Source organism: Asparagus officinalis, chromosome 7 (genome assembly GCF_001876935.1).
Source record: "Asparagus officinalis chromosome 7, Aspof.V1, whole genome shotgun sequence".
NCBI lineage: Eukaryota > Viridiplantae > Streptophyta > Magnoliopsida > Asparagales > Asparagaceae > Asparagus > Asparagus officinalis.
In genome coordinates, this window is record NC_033800.1 from 94,787,463 (window position 1) to 94,810,305 (window position 22,843).

Consider the following 22,843-nt stretch of genomic DNA (forward strand, 5'->3'; position numbering starts at 1 on the left):
ACACCACCACAGTAGAGAGAGATTGGTTTGCTCTCTTTGTGCGCGCGTGTTTTCTCTGTTCTGCGGTTTGATTGGTGTCGGATTCGATTGCTGATGGGCTGCATTGGCCAGTAATCTCGATCCGGCGATTAGGGCAGTAAAATCGGCTTGCTTGTAGTTGGTAGTCCCGAGAACTCCGATCTTGCGATTCGAGTTGCCGTGCATTGCGTGCGAGGTGCATGCGCTTTGTTGGGTATGAGCTCGTTGACGTCTTTCGAAGCGCGGACTTGGCTTGATGGTGCCGCACTGTGTAGTGGGTATGGCATTGCCGTCGTCTTTGATGCGATTCCGTGCGATCTCGTCGGGCGCTGTCGTTACTCGTTGGTTCGTCGGTTTGTGCCGAGCTGAGCAAAAGGGACCTATAAGCAATTTTATATGCCTACACTCACAACAAATGATTTGTTCTCTAAACAAGATAAGAACTCAATTAAGCACAACTCAATGTTACAATACTCTCACAACCCCAATTATACTATGTATGTAAATACTAAAAGCTCAAGTGGGTGTGTGTAACAAAGAGATTTAATAAACAAAATCAAACTAAACTCAATTATGAAAATCTAGCTTATAAATACGATAATCAATAAACAATGTAGATACAAATCTAGAAATTGAGTTTAGAAAACTTCTCTATAGATAACAAGAGAGATGGAGAAGAGTGAATGCTCAAACACCAAAGGATGATCTCCACTTCCTCTTGTGAAATTATCTTCACAAAACCGAAACTTTGAAACAAGGCTTTAAACACCTTTAAACAAACTTAAACCCTTGTTAAACTTGATTAAAATATTTTCTTAGATAGTTTGAACTGAGCATATGTGGGGGTATTTATAGGAACCCCAAAGCCAAGAAAAAACAAGGCCAAAAGACCAAAAATCCAAAAATAATACAGTATGGAAATATAGCCGTTACAGTGTTATGAGTCGACTCGTACTTTTCATGAGTCGACTCATAAGTAGCCGTTATAGGCTAAAAACCAACTTATGGGTCGACTCATAAAATTCATGAGTCGACTCATCATGCATGGTTCGACTTATGAATTCATGGGTCGACTCAGCAGAAACAAAACTAGTTTTCCAGCACACTTCATGAGTCGACTTATGAGTCGACTCAGCAGAAACAAAACTAGTTTTCCAGCACACTTCATGAGTCGACTTATGACAGGCATGAGTCTACTCAACCTGATGGGTCGACTCATAATGTTATGAGTCGACTCGTTAGAACCAAAAAGTAAACTACACAACAGTTTATGAGTCGACTCAACACTGTTCATGAGTCGACTCATGACATGCACACAGCCTATTTTAAACAGTACATGTCAAAATCATGAGTCGACTCATGATGTACATTATATATTAATAGCAATCAAAACGATGAATTTTATGATAGATCTAAACCAAAAACTTAAGATCTAAAACCACATAGCCATGATTAATTCGAAGAGATTAACAAGAATCTAAAAGAGCGGAAGCATATACCTGAATCCATAGAAGAAATCTTGATTTGGGTTTTTTGATGATCTTCTAACCTTAGGGTGCTATCACTGAAATGGTATTTCCGAACAATCTCGTCCATTGACTATATCAATATAGGATCAAAGCGGCCTTCGTCACATTTATCGTGACTCGACCCATCAATGGTCACATATACCAATACAATCAAACGACATAGATCAATCATGGATGTGCAGCATGAAAATTACATGCAATGTGATCAGTACATGTCTATTTTCAACTGGTCCTCCTTAGTGAGGTCAAAACCAAACATAATGTAACAGAGTGTCTTAACTGAATACTTTATTCTGATCAGACAATACAACCAAACATAAAGCACCACAAATACAAACTCCCACTAAAACATAATATCCTCAAATAATACCACACCCATATGAGCAGTATGCTCATGAAAGACCTTAGGTGGCAATCCCTTAGTAAGAGGATCAGCTATCATGGAGTTTGTCCCAATGTGCTCTATGGATATCTGTCCACTCTGTACCCTTTCTTTCACAACCAGGAACTTAATGTCAATATGTTTTGACTTAGTTGAGCTCCTGTTGTTATTGGAATACATTACTGCAGATTTATTGTCACAATATAGCCTTAGTGGTCTTTCAACATTTTCCAAAATGCGCAGTCCCGTGACAAAATTTCGCAGCCATATTCCCTGATTGGATGCCTCATAGCAAGCTACAAATTCTGCTGCCATAGTGGAGGAAGCTACTAGTGTTTGTTTGACACTTTTCCATGATATAGCTCCTCCTGCTAACATATAAATGTAGCCTGATGTAGACTTCCTGCTATCTTGGCATCCAGCAAAATCAGAGTCCGAATACCCAATGACCTCTAATTTCTCTGATTTTCTGTATGTGAGCATGTAATCTTTTGTTTTCTGAAGATACCTCATAACCCTTTTGACTGCTATCCAATGATCCATACCAGGGTTGCTTAAGTATCTGCCTAACATCCCAACAATGTACGCAATATCCGGACGCGTACATACCTGAGCATACATTAGACTTCCTACAGCCGAAGCATAAGGAATCTTCTGCATTTCCTGAATTTCAAGGTTACCTTTAGGGCACTGATTGAGACTAAACTTGTCTCCTTTAGCAACAGGGGTGTCACCTGGTCTGCAATCTTGCATGCCAAACCTTTTAAGTACCTTATCGATATAGCTCTTTTGTGATAATCCAAGAATACCCCGAGAGCGATCTCGATGTATCTGGATCCCTAATATAAAAGAGGCGTCCCCAAGATCTTTCATCTCAAAATTCTTTGATAGAAATCTCTTGGTTTCGTGCAACATGCCTATATCATTAGTGGCAAGCAAGATGTCATCGACATACAGAACCAGAAAAATATACTTACTCCCACTGAACTTGTGATATACACAGTCATCAACAATGTTCATCTCAAAACCGAACGAGATAATTATTTGTTGAAACTTATGATACCATTGACGAGGAGCTTGCTTGAGTCCATAGATGGATTTCCTTAATTTGCAAACCATATTCTTTGGGTCTCCTGACACAAAGTTTTCTGGTTGTACCATATAGATCATTTCATCAATGTCTCCATTGAGAAATGCAGTCTTAACATCGATCTGATGTAACTCAAGGTCATAATGAGCAACAAGTGTCATGATTATTCTGAAAGAGTCTTTCGATGAAACCGGAGAGAAAGTATCTGTATAATCAATGCCTTCCTTTTGAGTATAGCCTTTAGCCACAAGACGTGCCTTATACCTCTCCACATTACCATTTGCATCCCGCTTGGTTTTAAAAATCCATTTACAACCAATTGGTTTTGCACCTTCTGGTAATGGGACAAGTTCCCAAACCTTATTGTCTTGCATAGACTTGTACTCTTCATTCATGGCATCAATCCACTGTTGAGAGTTAGAACTTTTCATGGCCTGAGAGAAGTTGATTGGATCATCTTCCAACATTCCACTACTTTCCTCATGTTCTTGGAGAAATACAATATAATCATCTGGAATAGCATTTCTCCTTTCTCTCGTGGATCTCCTTAATGGCACTGGTTCTTGAGGTTGTTGAGTTTGTTCTTCTTGAACAGGGAGTTGTGAGGTTGTTGAGTTTGTTCTTCTGGAACAGGGAGTTGTTCAACATTATCATCTTGAGGTTCCGGATTTACTTCTTGAGCAACAACAGGTATAGGAACCTGAATATTGTCAAAAGTAACTGTATGGATTGGATCTGAAGCCAATTCCTCCTCAAAACTAATGTCTCTAACCTTATTTCTCCCCCCAAACTCAACATCCTCAAAGAATGTTGTTGTTCCCGTCTCAAAAATATTCCTTATAGTGGGATCATAAAACTTATAGCCCCTAGAGCGTTCAGAGTATCCAATAAAGTAGCTGCTAACTGTTTTGGAGTCCAATTTCTTTTCATTTGGCCTATAAGGCCTTGCCTCAGCTGGACATCCCCAAATATGTAAATGCTTTAAACTGGGCTTTCGACCAGTCCAAAGCTCATAAGGTGTTTTAGCAACTGCTTTACTTGGTACTCTATTCAGAATGTAAGCTGCTGTCTTAAGTGCTTCTCCCCAGAGTGACTCTGGTAAAGAAGAATGAGCAATCATACTTCTTACCATATCCTTAAGAGTCCTGTTTCGTCTTTCAGCTACACCATTCATGCTAGGTGAACCCGGCATGGTGTACTGTGGGACGATACCGTATTCCTCTAGGTATCTAGCAAATGGTCCTGGACGTTGTTCACCTGAACCATCATATCTACCGTAGTACTCACCACCACGATCAGATCTGACGGTTTTAATTCTTCTGTTGAGTTGATTCTCAACTTCAGCTTTATAGGCTTTGAACATGTCCAGAGACTCAGATTTTTCATGAATAAGATATAGGTGCCCATAACGTGAGTAATCGTCTATGAATGATATAAAATATTGTTGACCATTCCAGGATTCCGTAGGGAATGGCCCACAAATATCCGTATGTATCAATTCTAAGACATCCGAAGATCTGTTGGCACCTAATCTTTTCACTTTGGTCTGTTTTCCCTTGATACATTCAACACATACGTCGAAGTCCGAAAAATCAAGGGAATCCAAAATGCCATCAGACACAAGACGCTCAATTCTACCTTTTGAGATATGACCTAAGCGCTTATGCCATAATGTCGCCGAATTTTCCTTATTTAATTTACGCTTAGTACCACGTGATTCCACATGCAAGGATTCATTGTAAGAAGCAATTGTATCAAGCAAATATAGGTTGTCATAAATACTCAAGTAACCGGTTCCCACAACATTTGAATTAAAAGATAAACTGAATTGACTGTTTCCAAATGAACAAGAATAACCTGATTTGTCCAATACAGAAACAGAAACCAAATTCCGTCTAAAAGACGGTACTACAAAAGTATCTTTTAAATCCAAATAATAACCAGTTCCTAACAACAACCTAAAGTGCCCAATTGCTTCCACATCTACCGATTGTCCGTCGCCCACAAAGATGTGTCTTTCAACATCACTTGGCTTTCGGTAGCTCAGGCAACCCTGCATAGAAACACTTATGTGAGTAGTAGCACCAGAGTCTAACCACCAAGTGTTTCTAGGTACTGAAGCTAAATTAACCTCAGAACAGACCAAAGCAAGGAACGTACCCTTATTATCACGCCAGGCGTGATATTTTGTACAGTCCTTCTTTACATGTCCAGGCTTCTTACAGAAGAAACAACCCTGATTATCCTTATGTTGTTTCTTCTCAACTGGACCCTTAGCAGCTTCCTTATCATTCTTCCTTTTCTTGCCCTTATCCTTAGAGGCATAGGCCAAATGAGCACTTTCTGTCTTATCTTGCTTCAACCTGTCTTCTTCTTGCACACAGTATGAAATGAGCTCATTTAGAGTCCATTTCTCCTTTTGACAGTTATAACTGACCTTAAATTGGTTAAACTGTGCAGGAAGAGACAACAAAACCAGATGCACTAATAACTCGTCACAAAGATCGAGTTTAAGTGCCTTAAGCTTTGAAGCAATATGAGACATTTCCATAATGTACTCCCTGATATTTCCTTTGCCCTTATACTTCATTGAAATCAAGCGAGCTAAAAGCGTGCTTGTTTCTACCTTATCGTTTTTCGCAAAACGCTTCTCAATTTCGGCAAGGAAATCTTTAGCCTTAGTAATCCCTTCGGATTCTATGCCCCTGAAGGCTTCCGGAACGCCGCGCTTAATGATCATAAGACTCATGCGATTTGAACGCTCCCACTTCTCATGCTCCTTCTTTGCATCAGGAGTGCTATCCGCATTGAGAGGTTGGGGTTGTTCAGTTCTTAATGCATAGTCAAGATCCATGCAGCCAAGAACAATTAATATGTTCTCTTTCCAAACCTTGAAGTTTGTCCCATTTAGCATGGGAATTGAGTTGATGTTAGCAGAAATTGTTGCAGCAGATGCATTAGCTGAAATAAAACAAAAATGCTCACATCAATAACCATAATCAATAAAATTCAAATAATGACAATCACCATTCAAGATATCGGGCACAACATAATATCAAGTCTTTGGACAGTAATATTAACTTGTAAGTGATACCTTGTTGCAATGATCAAACATTGACAATAACTCATGTCAAATAATGAAACTATCTTTGGATCGATTCATTATTCACATGTAAACCTTATAATTGTCACACGCTTATCATCGCAGATGTGTATACAGTCTAAATAAATATTAACCTTCCTTTGGGCCGATTAAATATTTACACGAAAGCATACACATAAACATCTCACATTCCTCATGAACAATCTACACAAGAGAGGTTACTTTGGCAACTTCTTGTTTTAATTAATCAATTGGATTAATACCTCAGTGTCATAATATTTGAATTTAAATAATTGATTAAAAACCAAATTAGATTTAATTAAAAAGTTTTAATTTAAATCAACTGAATTTCCAAAAACTTAATTGGGGTCTCACAGCTTAATTAGGGCCCATAACTTAATTGAATAAATTAAGTATACCAAAGTGGACCCATGAAAAGTTGAGGCTTAACCATAGTGAACACAAAGTTCGCTTAACGTCGAACGCGAGGTTCGACTGTATTGAGTACGAGACTCACTTAAGCACGAACTCGAGGTTCGTCTGAGAACGAATGCGAGGTTCGTTAAAAAATGAACGCGAGGTTCAACTGAAGTTCGAACGCGAGGTTCGACTGAAGAACGAACGCGAGGTTCGACTGAAGGTCTGAAGCACGAACGCGAGGTTCGTCTGAAGCACGAACGCGAGGTTCGTCTGAAGCACGAACGCGAGGTTCGTCTGAAGCACGAACGCGAGGTTCGTCTGAAGCACGAACGCGAGGTTCGTCTGAAGCACGAACGCGAGGTTCGTCTGAAGCACGAACGCGAGGTTCGTCTGAAGCACGAACGCGAGGTTCGTCTGAAGCACGAACGCGAGGTTCGTCTGAAGCACGAACGCGAGGTTCGTCTGAAGCACGAACGCGAGGTTCGTCTGAAGCACGAACGCGAGGTTCGACTGAAGCACGAACGCGAGGTTCGTCTGAAGCTTTCAGCTTTGCCAAAATTTGAGGTAACCACCTCCTTAATGTTCGACACGTTTCACGCACGAACCCTTAGGGTTTCAAACCGAAACCGCCGCCGACAAACCCAAAAAAATTCCTCGATTTTATTTTTCAAAATCAGATCCAGACCAAGAAAAAATCGAAGAAAAATCCAAAAAATTCCAAAAAGTTACTGTTCACCGGCGATTTTTCAGTTACTGTTCACCCGAAAAAAGAAAAACTTTACTGTTCATCCGAAACTTTTCGTTATTGTTCATCCGAACAAAAAAACTGAATCTTTAATCAGAGATTTAAGATCAAAAAACCCAATAAAACTTAAATCCCTAAGAATTAATCAAGGTGGCTCTGATACCACTTGATAGATGTAAACCAAAAACTTAAGATCTAAAATCATATAGCCATGATTAATTCGAAGAGATTAACAAGAATCTAAAAGAGCGGAAGCATATACCTAAATCCATAGAAGAAATCTTGATTTGGGTTTTTTGATGATCTTCTAACCTTAGGGTTTCTCTAAATCCGAATTTCTCTAGCTAGATGGGGGTGTAGAGAATTAGAGAATGTAACCCTAGGTTAGGGACCATAACCCCTTATTTATAGATGTTGTACTTTTATAATTTAGCCCCTCACTAAATCACAATTACAACCTGGTATCTGCACATATAACCCCATGACTTATTTAAATACCAAATTAACCCAACTTAATTGATCACTTTAGTGGGTTATCCTGAAAGATAGCAATACACATTTATTTAATCATATGTGCCCACAAATAGATTTATTAGATTAAATCCAACATTTTACATTAAAACTGATAAACTTTGCCACGGGAATACAGTTCAGCCATGAAGAGGAAACTAAATTACATTTAAACTTTAATATCTAATAAATATGGTTCATCTCTAATATGATCCAAGATCATCTAAACATCCATAGAATAAAACACTAATGAATATCTATGATGGAGATGATGGTAATCTAACATAGAAATTAGATTTATATTCAAAATAAATAGGGGAAAAGAGCATTGGCCTTGTATTGAGGTTCCTCCTTCTCCAAGTTTCTTCTCTTGCTCTTCTAGGGTTTTGACTCAAAGAATGAAAAGAGTTCTAATATAAAGTTGGTATTTATAGGGTACAAAAATAATATTTGCAGATTTAAACTATAATGGACCATTAAGGACCTTGTTTTGTAAAATACTCGGAAAAAATATTAAAAATCATCAAAAATTATCCAAAACCATTTGGGACGATTTTAACGTAATAGTTTCTTGTTAAAAAAATGTCTAGATTTAAAATGTAGATTAACACACAAAAATTTATTGATTGGCAAATCGACGATTGAAATGAAACCATCCATAATTGATAGTATAGATGAATAGGAACCTGGAATGGCCCTTTATACCTGCTTCGGTTTTGAAATTAAAGAAAAAATAAATACTAGTGACCATGGGAGGCATCTAAGCTAAGGAATATCACCTATTTTTTATCTACTATTAGTTGTCAATTGATCTCAAAGAATCCTTCAAATCAATTTTTTCCTCGCTTTTTCTCGTTACTAATGTTAACTGGGATCTTCATCGTGTTTCTCAAGTTTAACAAATTTCTTTAATTTTGATCCCTCCATGAGGATTTAGTTGAACTCTTATTGCTTCTTTTATTTTAACTTTAATTTAATGTTTATAAAATACTTAAAGCAAAACATCTAAACTGACATATCCAAAAGAAGGTCAAACAACAGTCAGAAAACAAAAACATAAAATAAAGAGAATAAAACAATTTTTTATTTGACATGTGAATTCGTTCTCAGTTGATGCGGGAATTCGTTCTCATTCGTCTTCATCGAACAACTTTTTATTTGATATGTGGAAATTCGTTCCCATTTATCTTCATTGAATAGGGTCTGTTTGTTTCGTATAAAAACGCAGAAACGTGTTTCAAAGCCCGGGAAAAAAAATGTTGCCCATTTTTTTTGTTCTCTCGTTTTTGCTTCACACTCTCATTCGCTTGAAAATATCCGACCTCAAAGCTCCGAATTGGGATGAAATCACAATAAAAGTTATTAAAAAAATAGAAGATTGGATGTTTTGGTTTCCAGCCCTCTAAAATCGCGGATAGAGTTGTAGTCACCATCTCATCTCCCTCCATTTCTGCCCTCTCCTGCACCTCCATTTCTCTCCTCTCATGCGCCTCCATTGCTCTGAATGAGAAAAAAAACTAGGGTTTTTATTGCGATCTATTTTGTTGCTTTATGGAAATTGAGGCAGATTTATTTTGCCTCAAAGATATACAATTGTCGGGTGCTCAATCTTTCTCAAAATCAAAACTTTCCTGTTTTGCACGCCTTTAAAGCTTAATCAAAGGGAAACTCTTGAACATGCAGCTCCCCTACTGTGAAATAAATATTAAAATTGTTTATTTTAGTTTGCTAATTGACAAAAGCTTTTTAATACTTGATTGTAATTAATTTTTAGGTTATTATTGTTATGATTTTGTAAATCTCTAATCACATGTCATTTTTTTAAGTAAGAATAACCAATTTACATACATATATATTCCTTTAAACAAATAGGAGGATCAGAGATTTACTGTTCATGCTACTGTAGATAATAACTAATTGAAAATAGTACTGTAGCGCACGGGCACACTGTAGCATTTAAAAGATACTGTAGCAGAGCGGGATACTGTAGCACTTTCAAAAATTCAAATTATGACATATTAAAAAAGCGGGATTACTGTAGCAAAAAATACTGTGCAAAGCACGGACCGCAAACTAGTATATATTATGGCAAGCTCTGATTTTATTGAATGGGGTTATTGATAGTTGATTATTGCTTATTTATGGTAGTTTCATTATTATATAATTATTATTAGCGGTTATAATATGATCTGTTTGAGTATGGTAATTGCATGTTTGCTTAACACTACGTTTTTTATAATCTTTTAAAGGTTGTTTAAATACTGTAATAATTTAGTGATGATAACTAAGATTGTGGATAAACTTGAATTAAATTTTAGATGACAATTATGTTTATTTAGTAGCAATATTGGCTAAACTTTGGTTGTTTGATGAGTGTAGAATTTGATAACAATATCTGCCAATTTTGGATGATTGATGAGTATTAAAAATTGCGTGTTTGTTAAATCCTTTATTTTTTGTTATTTTATTACGTTTATTAAACCTGTTAAGTTAGAGACACTAATTATATATTTTGGATGAAGTTGTACTTAGTGTTCATATGGTCTTAATGTTATATGTCACTTATCTATGGAATATATAATTAATAATTTAAATTAGGTATTATAGATGGATGGTAACTCTTATAATGAAGAGATTGTTTTGAGAACGTGCTCTGGGGATTCACTTTCAGTTTTATTAATATTAATTACCTTTATGAAGAGAATGCAATGTAGACGTAGAAGGATACATCATGCTCCTAGTGAGCAAAAATTGTTGGACCAAAAAAATAGAATGACTCACATGGATCGTATTTACAATGGGTTTAGTGAAAGTTGTGTAACTTACGTTAGAATGCATAGTTAGAATGCATAGTGGGGCTTTTTTTAAATTGCAAATATCATGAGGGGGAAAATCTGTTAAAAGACTTCAGGCATGTCATTGTGGAAGAGCAACTTGCTATGACATTGAACATTTTGGGTCATAAAACTAAGAAAAGAGTCACATGGTCACATTTTATTAGATCTGGGGAGACTGTAAGTAGATATTTCAATAAAGTTCTAGAGGCAATATGTCATTTACGTGGACGGTACATGAGACAAGAACTCAATGAAGTGCCACCAGAGATTCTTAACAATCCACGATACTACCCTTATTTCAAGGTACATCATAAGTTCTTTATAAATAAGTACATACTAATCAATCAAATAACGTGATTATTTAGTATTGTGTTATGGTTTACAGGATTGTATTGGTATGATAGATAGTACACATATAGATACAATGCTTCTTGCTAGCCTTGTCTCACGCTTTAGTGGTCGCAAAAGAGTCACACAAAATGTACCAGCAGCTTGTACTTCAAACAAGTTGTTCACGTACGTATTAGCATGGTGGAAAAGTTCTGCAAATGATTATAAGATCCTCCAGGATACTTTATCTAGACCACAACCACATTGGTTGAGAGTCTACGATGGTAAATTCTATTGAATCTTATTATTTAATTAATATGATATTATGTAAAATATCTCATATGCATACTTACCTCGTAAAAATTGTAAGTAAATATTACTTGTGTGATGTGGGGTACACGATAATGTCTGGTTTATTATCTCCCCGTATCGGTCTGTTTGATATCATTTGAATGAACATAAAGGGATATTAATAAATAATAAAATTGAGTTATTTAATCTTGAGGTCTAAGATTGAATCTTCTTTTGGGATATAGAGGAATCAATTCAAGATTCTTTCCGCTAAACCACATTACCATTTTTCGGCACAAGTAGATATTGTCTTGGCATGCACTGTTTTTCACAATTACATTGTAGTTGTTGATCCTAACGATGATATACTAAATGATGTCGTCAACATTGAAGAGGATGATGGTGATATAACAAATGAAGATTAAAGCAATATAGTTGATTTCTCTCAAACTCAGACCCAAAGGGAGCAAATGCAATCAAGAAATGATTGGAAGGCACATAGAGATCAAATAGCTTGGGAGATGTGGGTTGATTATTGTGGACGGTACCATAGTGGGGACACTATAGAAACTTAAATCGCTTTAAGTATGTTATGATATTTTAATTTCTATATGATGGGTTTGTAGTTGATAAAGTACTGAAACCATGATCATGTCTGTGAAACTATTATTTACTACTAGTGTATGTTAGTTCTCTTGTTTTGATGATATTTAAATAAACACCATTATTGGTGCTAATTGCTTGTTGAGTTATATTATGTAGATTACAATTATCAAGCATGTTAGTGCCATTATTAGAGGATTGGATGGAACAAAGAGCTACAACGATGATATCCAAGGAGGTGGAGGCATTATGATGAAGCAAAACTTTCAAGAGTACAATACAAAAGTGAAGCTTTATCAAAATATGGGCAAATATCAAGACCAAAAAATTGTATTCATATACGTGAGATATTTATATTTCTTTATTTCTCTCTAGTGCTTAATGTAGACAAGTTATTAAGTTGATAACATTATTGGGTTCACACAAACACTCTCATAAAAACATTATTTTTGAACCATTTTGAAAAATAAGTTGTTTTTACAAATGGGAAGTTCAAATTAAAAAATTCCTTTTTTAACATGTTTATATTTATGTTTATAAATATTTTTCAAAATTTTGCTTTTTTTGGAATTTATTTATTATTTTTTAAAGACCTTTAAAAGACAGTTTTCAAACATGCACAGTCCTTGTGCATGTTCATAAGTCGACTTATAGGCTCAGATAAGTCGACTTATGATCTGCTCAAGAATCTGCAAATAGTATCTGCTGAGTCGACTTATCAACCTAGCAAGTCGACTTATGCATTTTTGTAAGTTGACTTATATGATCTTTTCATCCTGTAACGGCTAGTTATAAGTCGATTTATGAATAGTAGTAAGTCGACTTATAACACTGTTAATGGCTAGTTTTATACCGTGCTGATTTTACGGGATTTTTTGTCCTGTTTGGGATTTGTGCTAGGGTTTGGGGCTTCTATATATACCCAACCACCCTTATAACTTCAGTAATCAATTAAGTAAGAGAAAGATATCAAGTTTAGTTTTCTAAGTGTTCTTGAGATCAAACTTTCAATTCTTAATTCTCAAATGTGTTTAAGCCTTTGTTTTTCTCACATCCACACTCCACAACCCTTGAGCTTTTACTTGTTCTTCACGTGATCCTTGTCATAGGATTGTTGTGAGAGTTTTTGCCTTTTCATTGTGATTGTATGGTGAGATTGATCTCGAGGAGATCACTTGTGTGTATTGTAAGATCTCAAGAGGAGATCGTTGTAAAGAAGTTTTGGCTTCCAAGCCGGGTGTGATAGTGAATTTACCATCAGGAGAGGTGGTAGGGGACTTAGGTCGGAGGACCGAACCTCGTGAACATATCATGTGTCACCATTGGCTAACTATTCTCTAAACTCTCTCTAATTTTTGCCTTTGCATTTAATTTGGCTGGTGTATTGCACTAAAATTTTTTAATTGCACATTTATTATCTCATTAACCTATTCACTCCCCCCTCTAGGGTAATTTCAGTGTAGACCATCAAAAAATTACTACAGATAGCTGATCCTTACAAAGCACTGATGATAAAAGTTACAATCTAACGACTTTCATGACAACAGACGAGAGTTACAATTTGACGACTATCATACTTTAGAAAGCCAAATACAAAGATTACAAAATCATGATCTTTGCATAACTTAAAAAATAGATTACAATTAATGATCTCTTTAAAGCAAAACGTAAGGGTCCACCCCCGCGTTCCAACTCCAAAACGCGAGGGTCACCCCCCACGTTCCAACTCTAAAACGCGAGTGCCACCTGAAAGTACCCTAATACTACTAGGAAAGAACCCTAGAGGGGGGTTAATAGGGTTTATGCTAATCTAATCCGATTTATGCCAAATTAAAACTTATTAACAAATATATCCTAGCAAGAATGATATATTACAAATATATGCGCAAGGATATAAAAGTGACACATGTGTGAATAATCTAAACTAGATAGTGGGTAATATAAACAACAAGCAATATACAAAGGTGATATAAGATATGAACATAAAATTTAGTATGCCAATGCACTCACAAACAAAGGATATGTTCACGGAGTTCGGTCCCCACGACCTACGTCTCCGCTCCTCACCTCGAGGAGATCTCCGCTATCACACTGGGTTTTCTACGCTTACTCGAAAAATGTTTACACCTCACAATATCGGTTTTCAACGCTCACCGATCAACGTTCACAATCACTCATAATGTAACTACACTAATTATCACCTCATGTGTTGGTCTCTAGCCCGTGTCTCCCTCAAGTGTTAGGAATTATAACCTCTCTCTAGGCATTACCACCTACCTCACTCCTCTTGGGACGACCCTGTCTCTCACCACACACTCCTCTTGGTGTACTAGTGTATTACAAAGTGATACTCCTCTTGGGACGACCCTGTCTCTCACCACACACTCCTCTTGGTGTACTAGTGTATTACAAAGTGATTTTTACAAATAAGGCACTCAACAAATGATTGTTCTCTAAACAAGGTGAGAACTCAATTAAGCACAACTCAAAGTTACAATTTGTTCTCTAAACAAGGTGAGAACTCAATTAAGCACAACTCAAAGTTACAATCTCTCATAACCCTAATTATACTATGTATGAAATACTATAAGCTCAAGTGGGTGTGTGTAACAATGAGATTTAATAAAACAAAATCAAACTAAACTCAATATAGATTCTAGCTTATGGAGATGAAAATCAAACATATAAAATAGCTAGACCGAGTTTAGAAAACTTCTCTAGATAACAAGAGAGAGAGAAAAGAGTGAATGCTCAAACACCAATAGATGATCTCCACTTGCTCTTGTGAAATTGTCTTCACAAACAAAACACTTAAACAAGGCTTAAACACCTTAAACAAACTAAACAAACTTTTAAAACCCTTGTAAAACTTTTCTCTTATATATAGAACTGAGGATATGTGGGGGTATTTATAGGAATCCCAAAGCCAAGAGAAAATAAGGTAAAAAGACCAAAAAATCAAAACTGTAAAAGACTGAAAATACTAGCAGTTATAGCATCTGTCTACTGGCGGTTTTCATCAGTCGACCGATGAGCTGACCGTTAGAGGCGTTTTCCAGCTCATCATTCGACTAACGGACCTTATCAGTCGACTGATGACCTCATCGGTTGACTGGTCAGTCGACCAAAACAAAATAGAAACTTTTTGTTATTCCAAGCGTTTTCTTCAGTCGACTGAACATATTCATCAGTCGACTGATAACACTGTATCAGCCTGATTTGAATAGTAAAACTGATTTTTAAAGTACCTTTAAAAATAGCAAATAAATTCTAAAAAATGTAAAACTTTGGAAAATCATTGTAAACATGTAAATGAAAATGTTACAAAAAGAATTTTTAGAATTGCACTTCTCAATAGTGAAAAATCATCATTTTTCAAATATGTCCAAAAACATGAAAACTAAACATACATGTTTTTTTCATTTGACATAAACACAATATTGAAACTTTTGTAAAATAATTTTATAGACTTAATGAATTGATATAAACTGATATTAAAGTCTTTAAACTAATAAATCAAGAACACAATATTTTTTCCAAATACAATAGAATATGAAATATATAAAAGTATATATGAAGATATATATTATTTCATATCTATCTAGCTAAACCAAAACATATATGTGTATATATAACTATATATATACAAAAACCAAAACGTGTATGTGTGTATATAATTGAGCTTAAAGTACTAACACATATAATATAAAACCTAAACTAAATTACCCAAGCCTTATGAACGTTTTCAATAAGCTCGACTTGGTAAACTTACGGATGAAGCTTGAACTTGGATCTTCAACTTGAATTGCAAGGCTTCAACCACTATTCCGCCAACCTCATTGGATATGATCGTGAAGGCTCGATTCCATCCATCCTCCAATATATTGTTTGCCTAGAATAAATACAAAACACAAACACTAGACAAACAACATTAGTGGTAAATTATTTGTTAAACATCATCAGAACAGAAGGACCCAATAATCTCCCCCTTTTTGATGATGACAAATAATTTATAAAAAGAGATATATGCATGAAAGGAAATTAATATGTAAATTAGAATTATCATGCATATAACCAAAACAAGATATACTCATAATATTTCTCCCCCTTTGACAACATCAAAAAAGGGGAAACAAAAAAAAGAAGAGAGAGAAAGCTCCCCCTACCAATAAGCATGGGTGAGTATAAAAACAAATATAGGGATTGCTCCCCCTATCAAAATACCTTATGGAATATATGCAATGATGACCAAGGCAAATATATGTGAGCAAGCATAGATGGAAAATATGCTAAGTATAACCCACAAACCATAAGATAATGAGAACACATATGGATGTATCATTATGGAATAATGTCTCATTATACAAACATAGAAACCATGTTTAAAAGTAGGTTTATGAAATCAAATAAAGAAGAACATGAGAATCATGTAAAAAGTTTTCAAATGAAAACAAATCACTCAAATGAAATCATAAATTACATTAAATCATCTAAAAAAAAACAAACCATCATTGATTTTCAAAAAGTATGAGAGGCAACCATATCAAGCTCTTAAGCTTGTTTCAACCTATATAATTATTTTAGTACCCGGCAAACATGATTTGGGAAATAAACACCCAATAAATCCGGGGGTTATATAAATACAAACCTCTCAACAAAAATCAAAACTAATAATCATGAAAACAAAAGAATTGATCAAAGAAAAATGGTTTTCATATTCAAAAAAAATTTTAAAACATAATTTTCAAAATCAAGAAAAATAAAAAATAAAAAATAATACAATTCTTGGTTTTAAAAAGATTTTGGCACCCAAGTATTCTTGGTGCCGGATTGGTTAGGGACATGACCCCTATCATTCAAGCTCAAAACCCTAAGGTTATGAACCCTCTTGGGCGCATGTGGTGCACAGACATGGTTATAACAAAAAATACTCAAATGACCCTTCCGATTGCAATAAGTACAATGGAAAGGAAGCATTTGCTTATGTTGACCAAACGGTTGTACACGGGATTCATTTGTAAAAATAGATGGTCTTATAAATTTATTTTGTAAATGAGAAACATTTTTAAACAATGGTCTATTAGGAACATATTGTAACTTAGAAGCTTTTTGCATATCATAACAAAATTTTGTAAGATGTCCAAACCTACCATAAACATCACATTTAAAAACATGTGGTCTACTAGAAACATTTAGCAAACAAGATTTTATTTTCAAATAAAAACAATATTTGGCCAAATGACCAAAACAACTACAAAGATCACATTGATACACATGAGCATGCTTATGATGTACTTTATGTGCATGTGTGTGTACATGTGATGAAGAAACCTTATGAGATGCACAAAAGGAATTAATATGAGCCTTAGTGGGTTTATGTGCTGATGAAGAAACCTTATGAGATGCACAAAAGGAATTAATATGAGCCTTAGTGGGTTTATGTGCATCATAGAAAAATTTAGCAAGGTGACCTTTTCGGCCGTAAATTGAACACTTGTAAACTTTGCTATATATGTGTACATAATGAGTGGATAATTTTGCATTAGACTTGGCACACATATCCACAAGTTTCTTATGGTTGTTAATACATGTAGTTAGAGTTGAATCTAAAGAAGAAATACAGTTTTTAACATTGTTCAACTCATCATTGGGCATATTAGCATTAACATTAGAAGTGGAACATAAATAGTCATTTATGAAAGAAGAAATATCATTTTTTATGTTCTCTACTTCTAATATGGCATTATTTTAAGCATGAGATAAGCTAGTGATGGATGAGATTAATTTTTCATTTTTCAAATTTAACAAGTTATTGTTTTCTTTAAGCATAGCATTTTCTTTTGCAATGACATCAAATTTGGAATCTAGCTTCTCATGATCGGATTTCAAATCAACATGCTTGCTTTTTAAATTTACATAATTATGATGCAATTTGTTGTAGGCTTTCATTAATTTCTCATATGCACATACGAGATTAACTATAGATGATTCACTATCGGGTTCAGACTCGCAAACCTCACTAGGGCTATCGCCTAGTGCCCGTGTGCACGATGATGCTCCACAATCACTTGAAGAAGAATCCTCCAAACTACGTCGGATTTCCTCCAAGTTACCTTGATGTGCTTCTATAAATTTCCAAAAATTGTAAGCACTATCAAAATAAACAAATTTGTTAGAAATGGATGAGTCAAAAGCATTAAGCAAGAATTCTAACAAAAGCATGTTCATTGTAAACATTCTATGATCATTTTTACTCCACTTGGATTTTCCCGAAGTGGGTACAATATAAGCATTATCAATAATATCCTATAAATCGAAATGTCTAGATCTAACAAAGATATTAAATCTAGAACACTATTGGTCATAAGGGAAATTATATATGCAAGCAATGCAATCAATAAATCGTAAAACTAGATTAGCACCAAAAGATAACTTGGATCTTTAACTCAAGGTGGTTAGACCTTAAATCAAAGAGCACCAAGCTCTGATACTAAATGAAAGTACCCTAATGCCACTAGGAAAGAACCCTAGAGGGGGGTGAATAGGGTTTATGCTAATCTAATCCGATTTATACCAAATTAAAACTTATTAACAAATATATCCTAGCAAGAATGATATATTACAAATATATGCGCAAGGATATACAAGTGACACAAGAGTGAATAATCTAAACTAGATAGTTGGTAATATAAACAACAAGCAATATACAAAGACGATATAAGATATTAACATAAAAATAAGTGCGCCAATGCAATAACAAACAAAGGATATGTTCACGGAGTTCGGTCCCCACAACCTACGTCTCCGCTCCTCACCTCTAGGAGATCTCCACTATCACACCGGGTTTTCTACGCTTACCCGAAAAACGTTTACACCTCACAATGTCGGTTTTTAACGCTCACCGATCAACGTTCACAATCACTCACAATATAACTATACTAACTACCACCTCAAGTGTTGGTCTCTAGTCTGTGTCTCCCTCAAGAGTTAGGAATTACAAACTCTCTCTAGGCATTACCATCTACCCTACTCCTCTTGGGACGACCCCGTCTCTCACCACACACTCCTCTTGGTATACTAGTGTATTACAAAGTGATTTTTACAAATAAGGCACTCAACAAATGATTGTTCTCTAAACAAGGTGAGAAATCGATTAAGCACAACTCAAAGTTACAATCTCTCGCAACCCCAATTATACTATGTATGAAATACTATAAGCTCAAGTGGGTGTGTGTAACAATGAGATTTAATAAAATAAAATCAAACTAAACTCAATATAGATTCTAGCTTACGGAAATGAAAATCAAACATATAAAATAGCTAGATTGAGTTTAGAAAACTTCTCTAGATAACAAGAGAGAGAGGAAAAAGAGTGAATGCTCAAACACCAATAGATGATCTCTACTTGCTCTTGTGAAATTGTCTTCACAAACAAAACACTTAAACAAGGCTTAAACACCTTAAACAAACTAAACAAACTTTTAAAACCCTTGAAAAACTTTTCTCTTATATATAGAACTGAGGATATGTGGGGGTATTTATAGGAACCCCAAAGCCAAGAGAAAATAAGGCAAAAAGACCAAAAAATCAAAACTGTAAAAGGCTGAAAAAACTAGCCGTTATAGTATCAGTCGACTGACGGCTTTCATCAGTCGACTGATGAGCTGACCGTTAGAGGCGTTTTTCAGCTCATCAGTCAACTGATGGACCTTATCAGTTGACTGATAACCTCAACAGTCGACCAAAACAAAATAGAAACTTTTTATTATTCCAGACGTTTTCTTCAGTCGACTGAACATATTCATCAGTCAACTGATAACACTGTATCAGCCTGATTTGAATAGTAAAACTAAATTTTAAAGTGTCTTTAAAAATAGCAAATAAATTTCAAAAAAAGTACAACTTTAGGAAATCATTGTAAACATGTAAATGAACATGTTACAAAAAGAATTTTTGGAATTGCACTCCTCAATAGTGAAAACGCATCACTTTTTAAATATGTCCAAAAACATGAGAACTAAACATACATGTTTTTGTCATTTGACATAAACACAATATTGAAACTTTTATAAAATGATTTTATAGACTTAATGAATTGATATAAACTGATATTAAAGTCTATAAACTAATAAAACAAGAACACAATATTTTTCCAAATACAATAGAATATGAAACATATAAAAGTATATATGAAGATATATATTGTTTCATATCTATCTAGCTAAACCAAAACATATATGTATATATATAACTATCTATATAAAAATCAAAATGTGTAAGTGTGTATATAATTAAGCTTAAAGTACTAACACACATAATATAAAACCTAAACTAAATTACCCAAGCTTGATGCTACAATAAGCTCGACTTGGTAAACTTGTGAATGAAGCTTGAACTTGGATCTTCAACTTGAATTGCAAGGCTTCAACCACTATTCCGCTAACCTCCATTGGATATGATCGTGAATGATCGATTCCATCCATCCTTCAACATATTGTTTGCCTAGAATAAATACAAAACACAAACACTAGACAAATAACATTAATTGTAAATTTTTTGTTAAACATCATCAAAACAAAAGGATCCAACACCACCCCTACGTTTCATAGGCTAAACAACGAAGATCACTCCAGAACGTGAATCTCACATTTGACCGTTTCAATTGCAATTTGAACGATTCAAAACCGTTTTCCACATAATGGTGCCATTAAGCCCCTATTATAGAGAGATTTATGGGATCAGTTACACCCCTAGATCTCTATAAATAGCTGAGAATTTAGTTGAATATAGATCCTTTTGGATCATCTTGGGTTGGAGCTTTTTAGATCACTCCAGAACGTGAATCTTGCGTTTGACCGTTTCAATTGTAATTTGAACAGTTCAAAATCATTTTCCACAAAATGGAGCCATTAAGCCCCCATTATGGAGAGATTTATGGGGTTAGTTACACCCCTAGATCTCTATAAATAGCTAAGAATTTAGATGAATACAGATCCTTTTGGATCATCTTGGGTTGGAGCTTTTTGGATCATTGGTTGGCTCTTTGAATTGCCTTGTGTTGGCTATCTTTGAGATCGACTATTGCATTGAAGAGAGAAAAGTCATTAGCTTATTTCGGTTAAAAAGAATTTTTTTTCTAAAATTAACTCTCTCGCAGAGTTTTAAACTCGTTCAGAGTTCTAAACTTGCTTTGCATGTTCATCTAAGACGTTAAGTCAAGAAGAAAAGACCGAAGTTTCATGAAGCGAGGTGTTTCGACCGTCAACGAGATATAAGAATCAAACACACATCGCTACCAAGAAGAACTCAGTATTAAACAAAGGGAAGGATCTTCGTTGATCTTTCTCTCTTTTGTAAATCAGGAAACTGATAAGAACATTATAATTTCTTTTTCTAAGTCAGTTAGAGAGATATTACTTTGAGGGATTGTATTAATTTTTTCCTAAGTCAGCTAGGGAGATTAATACTAATCTATTTATTAATTTTCTTATAATTTTTTTCACAAACAAAAAATGGCGACTCCATTGGGGACTAATTTTTTCACCGATGAAGAAGTGATGGCATAATCCGACACCAAGCTCATCGAAACAACTGTCAAAACTGTTATTGTGGAGTTCGACCAAAGTAAGTATGAGGAACTCCTTTCCACTGGATGCCTTAGCCCCAAGGCTATGCGCAAATTCATAAAGTCTTCAAGGAGACTAAGATTCCTCCTATCGTTGACTCACCAAAGGAGCGTCTTTTCTTAGGGTCATATTGTTCATACAGTCCCCCCTCTGAAGGAGAAGGCTTTAGTTTAGCCAAACTCGCCAAGCGAGTTGAGGACCTTCCACCTGTACCTCAGTAAAAGGCTTTAGTTCATACAATTGCCTCATCTTCTTATTAATATCTTTGATAATTTTTTCATCATTTTGAGCTACATGATTGATCAAAATCTGCTTGAGCCCATACGAAGAAATGGCATTGCCTACTTGGGTAATAGGCGCAACCCCAAAAATAATTCCCTTTGTTTCTTCCTCTAACATAAAGCTTCAGTGGAGTATTGGCATTGCAAAAGCATTTAACTTCACAATCTTTCATAGCCTCAAATTTGATCATTGGTGGATTCTTGAATTTTTTGGGTAAATTTTCATTGTGCAAATAGAGCATATATTGTTGAACTTGTTCAGTTATGAATTTATAAGCAAGAGGGCATCTAATTTTTTTACCGTTGCTTAGGTGGGGGTATGGTTACCAATCAAACGGTGACAAAAAATTTGGTTTTTAGTAAGGGGTAAAGTCACCATGGTGATTATATTCATTTGTCCAATGTTTTTTCATCACCAACCAAATACAAGAATCTCTAAAAATCTTAGTTCATAACCTGTATTTTCCAATTTATATTTGTATCCATCCAAACAAAAGAACACTGTAGAATTTTTTTCCCCTCATGTTTTTGATGCAAAACAAATTGAAAAAACCCTTTTCTAGGTAACATATGGACATCACTGGAAATTAGTTTCAACACAGAATTATATTTCTTGTCAGATCAGGAATTTAACCAAACAAGCCCTATATAGAGGTTTCCCGTGATCTCCTCTTCCAAAAATCATCCGCTTCTTATAAACCATGATAGCTTATAAATCATATATTTGCCATATACCCAATTATTAATAAATTATAATTCATTAAATTTATCAAATGTTTTAAATGCCAACGTACTAAACTTATAATTCAGTGAATTGATACAAGATTACCAAATATACTATAGTAAGAGATTAGGTTTTGGATCATTAGTCCTCCTTAAAATAAATAAAAAATGGAAAATGTGTCAAGACCCCAAAAAAAGAAAGCTCATGTGGCCAGTCTCCCTGTATTATTTTCATATGAGACAGCCCCCAATACAGTAAATAATTCTGCTTTAGACCCTATGTACTCTTCAAAGTCAACACAGAGAGAAATATTTTGCGAAAACCCAATTCTACCCCTTAATCTGTTCTTTCTCT

General features: G+C 35.0%; 1 protein-coding gene across 1 annotated transcript; it reads left to right on the plus strand.

The window, feature by feature from the left end:
* Positions 10,869 to 11,680, plus strand: LOC109847521. Its single transcript, XM_020416749.1, has 3 exons — positions 10,869 to 10,937; positions 11,020 to 11,248; positions 11,601 to 11,680. The coding sequence occupies exons 1-3, from the start codon at positions 10,869 to 10,871 to the stop codon at positions 11,678 to 11,680; spliced, it is 378 nt and encodes a 125-aa protein (XP_020272338.1).

What these genes read in the sequence shown, in the direction of transcription:
- LOC109847521 (XM_020416749.1), top strand. Translation starts at nt 10,869, where the DNA reads ATGAGACAAGAACTCAATGAAGTGCCACCAGAGATTCTTAACAATCCA. An exon ending in GATACTACCCTTATTTCAAG is followed by an intron (nt 10,938 to 11,019) that starts GTACATCATAAG and finishes TATGGTTTACAG; the next exon opens with GATTGTATTGGTATGATAGA. An exon ending in TTGGTTGAGAGTCTACGATG is followed by an intron (nt 11,249 to 11,600) that starts GTAAATTCTATT and finishes ATTACATTGTAG; the next exon opens with TTGTTGATCCTAACGATGAT.